This window comes from Salmo salar, chromosome 17, assembly GCF_965601325.2.
Source record: "Salmo salar chromosome 17, fSalSal1, whole genome shotgun sequence".
Lineage (NCBI taxonomy): Eukaryota > Metazoa > Chordata > Actinopteri > Salmoniformes > Salmonidae > Salmo > Salmo salar.
In genome coordinates, this window is record NC_138307.1 from 88,150,906 (window position 1) to 88,159,118 (window position 8,213).

The following is an 8,213-nucleotide window of genomic DNA, read 5'->3' on the forward strand; positions in this document are numbered from 1 at the left end:
AGTTCTGACTTCAACTACGGAAAGCGAGAAGAGTTCTGACTTCAACTACGGAAAGTCAAAAATGACAAAACACATTTAGGAAAAATTAATTACCACTAATGTATTCAACAACAAACAAAAAATGAAACGTTGCTCGGATATTAGGAAACATGTATTTGGTAGGCACGACTATAATATGATGTTATCTAAGATCAATATTTCAATCCATTCAAAAAAATAAACGCAATTAATTAATTTACAAAAAAAAACATTTCCAGCTGCGTCATATATCACAGTTTTGAAAAACGCGTTTTTATCCGGACGTCTGCGAGGCGCCGTAGTCTGTTGGTTCAGGACAGAATCAGACACCGCTGAAATACAAGTCAAATTATTATTAAACAGCCAGCCAGCTAGATAATAATCATAATCATGAGTCGATCGTACAATGACGAGTTACAATATTTGGACAAGATTGACAAGAACTGCTGGCGAATCAAGAAAGGTTTCGTCCCGAATATGCAGGTGATTGGTTTAAACTATACGGAATGAATTAACTTTAACACATGTCCGTAGGTTACTAGCTTCAGACGTGGCTCGCTACTATCCAGCTTGACTCTGTTGTTGTTGTCGTTGTTTCTCTTGTCTTTTTGTATGTAGAGAAGGTGTAAGAGCATAGTAACTACATTAACTAGTTAACTAGTTAACCTAATGTGGAGTATGGGACTAGACAGCTGATCAAATCCTTCCCCGTTTCATTCCAGGTGGAAGGAGTGTTTTACTTCAACAGACAAGCCCACTCCTGTATTATAGTATATATATATATATATATATACATATAGTTAGTTTAATCACCGTTTCATTCCAGGTGGAAGGAGTGTTTTACTTCAACAGACAAGCCCACTCCTGTATTATAGTATATATATATATATATATATATACATATAGTTAGTTTAATCACCGTTTCATTCCAGGTGGAAGGAGTGTTTTACTTCAACAGACAAGCCCACTCCTGTATTATAGTATATATATATATATATATATATATATACATATAGTTAGTTTAATCACCGTTTCATTCCAGGTGGAAGGAGTGTTTTACTTCAACAGACAAGCCCACTCCTGTATTATAGTATATATATATATATATATATATATACATATAGTTAGTTTAATCATCGTTTCATTCCAGGTGGAAGGAGTGTTTTACTTCAACAGACAAGCCCACTCCTGTATTATAGTATATATATATATATATATATATATACATATAGTTAGTTTAATCACCGTTTCATTCCAGGTGGAAGGAGTGTTTTACTTCAACAGACAAGCCCACTCCTGTATTATAGTATATATATATATATATATATACATATAGTTAGTTTAATCATCGTTTCATTCCAGGTGGAAGGAGTGTTTTACTTCAACAGACAAGCCCACTCCTGTATTATAGTATATATATATATATATATATACATATAGTTAGTTTAATCACCGTTTCATTCCAGGTGGAAGGAGTGTTTTACTTCAACAGACAAGCCCACTCCTGTATTATAGTATATATATAGTTTAATCACCGTTTCATTCCAGGTGGAAGGAGTGTTTTACTTCAACAGACAAGCCCACTCCTGTATTATAGTATATATATAGTTTAATCATCGTTTCATTCCAGGTGGAAGGAGTGTTTTACGTCAACGAGTCCCTGGAGAAGCTGATGTTTGAGGAGCTGCGTAACGCGTGTAAAGGAGGAGGTAAACAACAACAACAACAACAACAACAACAACAACATGATGATGCCGTGTTAATAACAGACAAGCCCTCTCCTGTATTGTTTCCCCCCCTGTTGATTTGACTGGTGTTGTGTTATATTGTCGTCAGGTTCTGGTGGGTTTCCCCCCCTGTTGATTTGACTGGTGTTGTGTTATATTGTCGTCAGGTTCTGGTGGGTTTCCCCCCCCTGTTGATTTGACTGGTGTTGTGTTATATTGTCTTCAGGTTCTGGTGGGTTTCTCCCTGTTGATTTGACTGGTGTTGTGTTATATTGTCTTCAGGTTCTGGTGGGTTTCTCCCTGTTGATTTGACTGGTGTTGTGTTATATTGTCTTCAGGTTCTGGTGGGTTTCTCCCCCTGTTGATTTGACTGGTGTTGTGTTATATTGTCTTCAGGTTCTGGTGGGTTTCCCCCCCTGTTGATTTGACTGGTGTTGTGTTATATTGTCTTCAGGTTCTGGTGGGTTTCTCCCTGTTGATTTGACTGGTGTTGTGTTATATTGTCGTCAGGTTCTGGTGGGTTTCCCCCCCTGTTGATTTGACTGGTGTTGTGTTATATTGTCTTCAGGTTCTGGTGGGTTTCCCCCCCTGTTGATTTGACTGGTGTTGTGTTATATTGTCTTCAGGTTCTGGTGGGTTTCCCCCCCTGTTGATTTGACTGGTGTTGTGTTATATTGTCTTCAGGTTCTGGTGGGTTTCCCCCCCTGTTGATTTGACTCGTGTTGTGTTATATTGTCTTCAGGTTCTGGTGGGTTTCCCCCCCTGTTGATTTGACTGGTGTTGTGTTATATTGTCGTCAGGTTCTGGTGGGTTTCCCCCCCTGTTGATTTGACTGGTGTTGTGTTATATTGTCTTCAGGTTCTGGTGGGTTTCCCCCCCTGTTGATTTGACTGGTGTTGTGTTATATTGTCTTCAGGTTCTGGTGGGTTTCTCCCTGTTGATTTGACTGGTGTTGTGTTATATTGTCTTCAGGTTCTGGTGGGTTTCCCCCCCTGTTGATTTGACTGGTGTTGTGTTATATTGTCTTCAGGTTCTGGTGGGTTTCTCCCCCTGTTGATTTGACTGGTGTTGTGTTATATTGTCTTCAGGTTCTGGTGGGTTTCTCCCTGTTGATTTGACTGGTGTTGTGTTATATTGTCTTCAGGTTCTGGTGGGTTTCTCCCCCTGTTGATTTGACTGGTGTTGTGTTATATTGTCTTCAGGTTCTGGTGGGTTTCTCCCTGTTGATTTGACTGGTGTTGTGTTATATTGTCTTCAGGTTCTGGTGGGTTTCTCCCTGTTGATTTGACTGGTGTTGTGTTATATTGTCTTCAGGTTCTGGTGGGTTTCTCCCTGTTGATTTGACTGGTGTTGTGTTATATTGTCGTCAGGTTCTGGTGGGTTTCTCCCCCTGTTGATTTGACTGGTGTTGTGTTATATTGTCGTCAGGTTCTGGTGGGTTTCTCCCCCTGTTGATTTGACTGGTGTTGTGTTATATTGTCGTCAGGTTCTGGTGGGTTTCTCCCCCTGTTGATTTGACTGGTGTTGTGTTATATTGTCTTCAGGTTCTGGTGGGTTTCTCCCTGTTGATTTGACTGGTGTTGTGTTATATTGTCTTCAGGTTCTGGTGGGTTTCCCCCCCTGTTGATTTGACTGGTGTTGTGTTATATTGTCTTCAGGTTCTGGTGGGTTTCTCCCTGTTGATTTGACTGGTGTTGTGTTATATTGTCGTCAGGTTCTGGTGGGTTTCCCCCCCTGTTGATTTGACTGGTGTTGTGTTATATTGTCTTCAGGTTCTGGTGGGTTTCCCCCCCTGTTGATTTGACTGGTGTTGTGTTATATTGTCTTCAGGTTCTGGTGGGTTTCCCCCCCTGTTGATTTGACTGGTGTTGTGTTATATTGTCTTCAGGTTCTGGTGGGTTTCCCCCCCTGTTGATTTGACTGGTGTTGTGTTATATTGTCGTCAGGTTCTGGTGGGTTTCCCCCCCTGTTGATTTGACTGGTGTTGTGTTATATTGTCGTCAGGTTCTGGTGGGTTTCCCCCCCTGTTGATTTGACTGGTGTTGTGTTATATTGTCTTCAGGTTCTGGTGGGTTTCTCCCTGTTGATTTGACTGGTGTTGTGTTATATTGTCTTCAGGTTCTGGTGGGTTTCCCCCCCTGTTGATTTGACTGGTGTTGTGTTATATTGTCGTCAGGTTCTGGTGGGTTTCCCCCCCTGTTGATTTGACTGGTGTTGTGTTATATTGTCTTCAGGTTCTGGTGGGTTTCTCCCTGTTGATTTGACTGGTGTTGTGTTATATTGTCTTCAGGTTCTGGTGGGTTTCTCCCCCTGTTGATTTGACTGGTGTTGTGTTATATTGTCTTCAGGTTCTGGTGGGTTTCTCCCTGTTGATTTGACTGGTGTTGTGTTATATTGTCTTCAGGTTCTGGTGGGTTTCTCCCCCTGTTGATTTGACTGGTGTTGTGTTATATTGTCTTCAGGTTCTGGTGGGTTTCTCCCTGTTGATTTGACTGGTGTTGTGTTATATTGTCTTCAGGTTCTGGTGGGTTTCTCCCTGTTGATTTGACTGGTGTTGTGTTATATTGTCTTCAGGTTCTGGTGGGTTTCTCCCTGTTGATTTGACTGGTGTTGTGTTATATTGTCTTCAGGTTCTGGTGGGTTTCTCCCTGTTGATTTGACTGGTGTTGTGTTATATTGTCTTCAGGTTCTGGTGGGTTTCTCCCCCTGTTGATTTGACTGGTGTTGTGTTATATTGTCGTCAGGTTCTGGTGGGTTTCTCCCCCTGTTGATTTGACTGGTGTTGTGTTATATTGTCGTCAGGTTCTGGTGGGTTTCTCCCTGTTGATTTGACTGGTGTTGTGTTATATTGTCTTCAGGTTCTGGTGGGTTTCCCCCCCTGTTGATTTGACTGGTGTTGTGTTATATTGTCGTCAGGTTCTGGTGGGTTTCCCCCCCTGTTGATTTGACTGGTGTTGTGTTATATTGTCTTCAGGTTCTGGTGGGTTTCCCCCCCTGTTGATTTGACTGGTGTTGTGTTATATTGTCGTCAGGTTCTGGTGGGTTTCTCCCCCTGTTGATTTGACTGGTGTTGTGTTATATTGTCGTCAGGTTCTGGTGGGTTTCCCCCCCTGTTGATTTGACTGGTGTTGTGTTATATTGTCTTCAGGTTCTGGTGGGTTTCTCCCCCTGTTGATTTGACTGGTGTTGTGTTATATTGTCGTCAGGTTCTGGTGGGTTTCCCCCCCTGTTGATTTGACTGGTGTTGTGTTATATTGTCTTCAGGTTCTGGTGGGTTTCTCCCTGTTGATTTGACTGGTGTTGTGTTATATTGTCTTCAGGTTCTGGTGGGTTTCCCCCCCTGTTGATTTGACTGGTGTTGTGTTATATTGTCTTCAGGTTCTGGTGGGTTTCTCCCTGTTGATTTGACTGGTGTTGTGTTATATTGTCTTCAGGTTCTGGTGGGTTTCCCCCCTGTTGATTTGACTGGTGTTGTGTTATATTGTCTTCAGGTTCTGGTGGGTTTCTCCCTGTTGATTTGACTGGTGTTGTGTTATATTGTCTTCAGGTTCTGGTGGGTTTCTCCCCCTGTTGATTTGACTGGTGTTGTGTTATATTGTCGTCAGGTTCTGGTGGGTTTCCCCCCCTGTTGATTTGACTGGTGTTGTGTTATATTGTCTTCAGGTTCTGGTGGGTTTCTCCCTGTTGATTTGACTGGTGTTGTGTTATATTGTCGTCAGGTTCTGGTGGGTTTCTCCCTGTTGATTTGACTGGTGTTGTGTTATATTGTCTTCAGGTTCTGGTGGGTTTCTCCCTGTTGATTTGACTGGTGTTGTGTTATATTGTCGTCAGGTTCTGGTGGGTTTCTCCCTGTTGATTTGACTGGTGTTGTGTTATATTGTCTTCAGGTTCTGGTGGGTTTCTCCCTGTTGATTTGACTGGTGTTGTGTTATATTGTCGTCAGGTTCTGGTGGGTTTCTCCCTGTTGATTTGACTGGTGTTGTGTTATATTGTCTTCAGGTTCTGGTGGGTTTCCCCCCCTGTTGATTTGACTGGTGTTGTGTTATATTGTCTTCAGGTTCTGGTGGGTTTCTCCCTGTTGATTTGACTGGTGTTGTGTTATATTGTCGTCAGGTTCTGGTGGGTTTCCCCCCCTGTTGATTTGACTGGTGTTGTGTTATATTGTCTTCAGGTTCTGGTGGGTTTCTCCCCTGTTGATTTGACTGGTGTTGTGTTATATTGTCGTCAGGTTCTGGTGGGTTTCCCCCCCTGTTGATTTGACTGGTGTTGTGTTATATTGTCTTCAGGTTCTGGTGGGTTTCCCCCCCTGTTGATTTGACTGGTGTTGTGTTATATTGTCGTCAGGTTCTGGTGGGTTTCTCCCCCTGTTGATTTGACTGGTGTTGTGTTATATTGTCTTCAGGTTCTGGTGGGTTTCCCCCCCTGTTGATTTGACTGGTGTTGTGTTATATTGTCTTCAGGTTCTGGTGGGTTTCTCCCCCTGTTGATTTGACTGGTGTTGTGTTATATTGTCTTCAGGTTCTGGTGGGTTTCTCCCTGTTGATTTGACTGGTGTTGTGTTATATTGTCTTCAGGTTCTGGTGGGTTTCCCCCCCTGTTGATTTGACTGGTGTTGTGTTATATTGTCTTCAGGTTCTGGTGGGTTTCCCCCCCTGTTGATTTGACTGGTGTTGTGTTATATTGTCTTCAGGTTCTGGTGGGTTTCTCCCTGTTGATTTGACTGGTGTTGTGTTATATTGTCGTCAGGTTCTGGTGGGTTTCTCCCCCCTGTTGATTTGACTGGTGTTGTGTTATATTGTCTTCAGGTTCTGGTGGGTTTCCCCCCCTGTTGATTTGACTGGTGTTGTGTTATATTGTCTTCAGGTTCTGGTGGGTTTCTCCCCCTGTTGATTTGACTGGTGTTGTGTTATATTGTCGTCAGGTTCTGGTGGGTTTCCCCCCCTGTTGATTTGACTGGTGTTGTGTTATATTGTCGTCAGGTTCTGGTGGGTTTCCCCCCCTGTTGATTTGACTGGTGTTGTGTTATATTGTCTTCAGGTTCTGGTGGGTTTCTCCCCCTGTTGATTTGACTGGTGTTGTGTTATATTGTCGTCAGGTTCTGGTGGGTTTCTCCCCTGTTGATTTGACTGGTGTTGTGTTATATTGTCTTCAGGTTCTGGTGGGTTTCCCCCCCTGTTGATTTGACTGGTGTTGTGTTATATTGTCTTCAGGTTCTGGTGGGTTTCTCCCTGTTGATTTGACTGGTGTTGTGTTATATTGTCTTCAGGTTCTGGTGGGTTTCCCCCCCTGTTGATTTGACTGGTGTTGTGTTATATTGTCGTCAGGTTCTGGTGGGTTTCCCCCCCTGTTGATTTGACTGGTGTTATATTGTCTTCAGGTTCTGGTGGGTTTCTCCCCCTGTTGATTTGACTGGTGTTGTGTTATATTGTCGTCAGGTTCTGGTGGGTTTCCCCCCCTGTTGATTTGACTGGTGTTATATTGTCTTCAGGTTCTGGTGGGTTTCTCCCCCTGTTGATTTGACTGGTGTTGTGTTATATTGTCGTCAGGTTCTGGTGGGTTTCTCCCCCTGTTGATTTGACTGGTGTTGTGTTATATTGTCTTCAGGTTCTGGTGGGTTTCTCCCTGTTGATTTGACTGGTGTTGTGTTATATTGTCTTCAGGTTCTGGTGGGTTTCCCCCCTGTTGATTTGACTGGTGTTGTGTTATATTGTCTTCAGGTTCTGGTGGGTTTCTCCCTGTTGATTTGACTGGTGTTGTGTTATATTGTCTTCAGGTTCTGGTGGGTTTCCCCCCCTGTTGATTTGACTGGTGTTGTGTTATATTGTCTTCAGGTTCTGGTGGGTTTCTCCCTGTTGATTTGACTGGTGTTGTGTTATATTGTCGTCAGGTTCTGGTGGGTTTCTCCCCCTGTTGATTTGACTGGTGTTGTGTTATATTGTCGTCAGGTTCTGGTGGGTTTCCCCCCCTGTTGATTTGACTGGTGTTGTGTTATATTGTCGTCAGGTTCTGGTGGGTTTCCCCCCCTGTTGATTTGACTGGTGTTGTGTTATATTGTCGTCAGGTTCTGGTGGGTTTCCCCCCCTGTTGATTTGACTGGTGTTGTGTTATATTGTCGTCAGGTTCTGGTGGGTTTCCCCCCCTGTTGATTTGACTGGTGTTGTGTTATATTGTCTTCAGGTTCTGGTGGGTTTCTCCCTGTTGATTTGACTGGTGTTGTGTTATATTGTCTTCAGGTTCTGGTGGGTTTCTCCCCTGTTGATTTGACTGGTGTTGTGTTATATTGTCGTCAGGTTCTGGTGGGTTTCCCCCCCTGTTGATTTGACTGGTGTTGTGTTATATTGTCGTCAGGTTCTGGTGGGTTTCCCCCCTGTTGATTTGACTGGTGTTGTGTTATATTGTCGTCAGGTTCTGGTGGGTTTCCCCCCCTGTTGATTTGACTGGTGTTGTGTTATATTGTCTTCAGGTTCT

At 43.2% G+C, this 8,213-nt stretch overlaps 1 protein-coding gene across 1 annotated transcript in view; it reads left to right on the forward strand.

The window, feature by feature from the left end:
* The first annotated feature begins 286 nt into the window (after positions 1–286).
* Positions 287–8,213, forward strand: part of LOC106593674 (RNA-splicing ligase RTCB) — a 30,649-nt gene continuing 22,722 nt past the window's right edge. The window contains exons 1-2 of the mRNA XM_082964364.1: positions 287–501; positions 1,649–1,727. Of these exons, the coding sequence (XP_082820490.1) occupies positions 409–501; positions 1,649–1,727 (172 nt within the window). The 5' untranslated portion in view covers positions 287–408. The remainder of the gene's footprint in view (positions 502–1,648; positions 1,728–8,213) is intronic.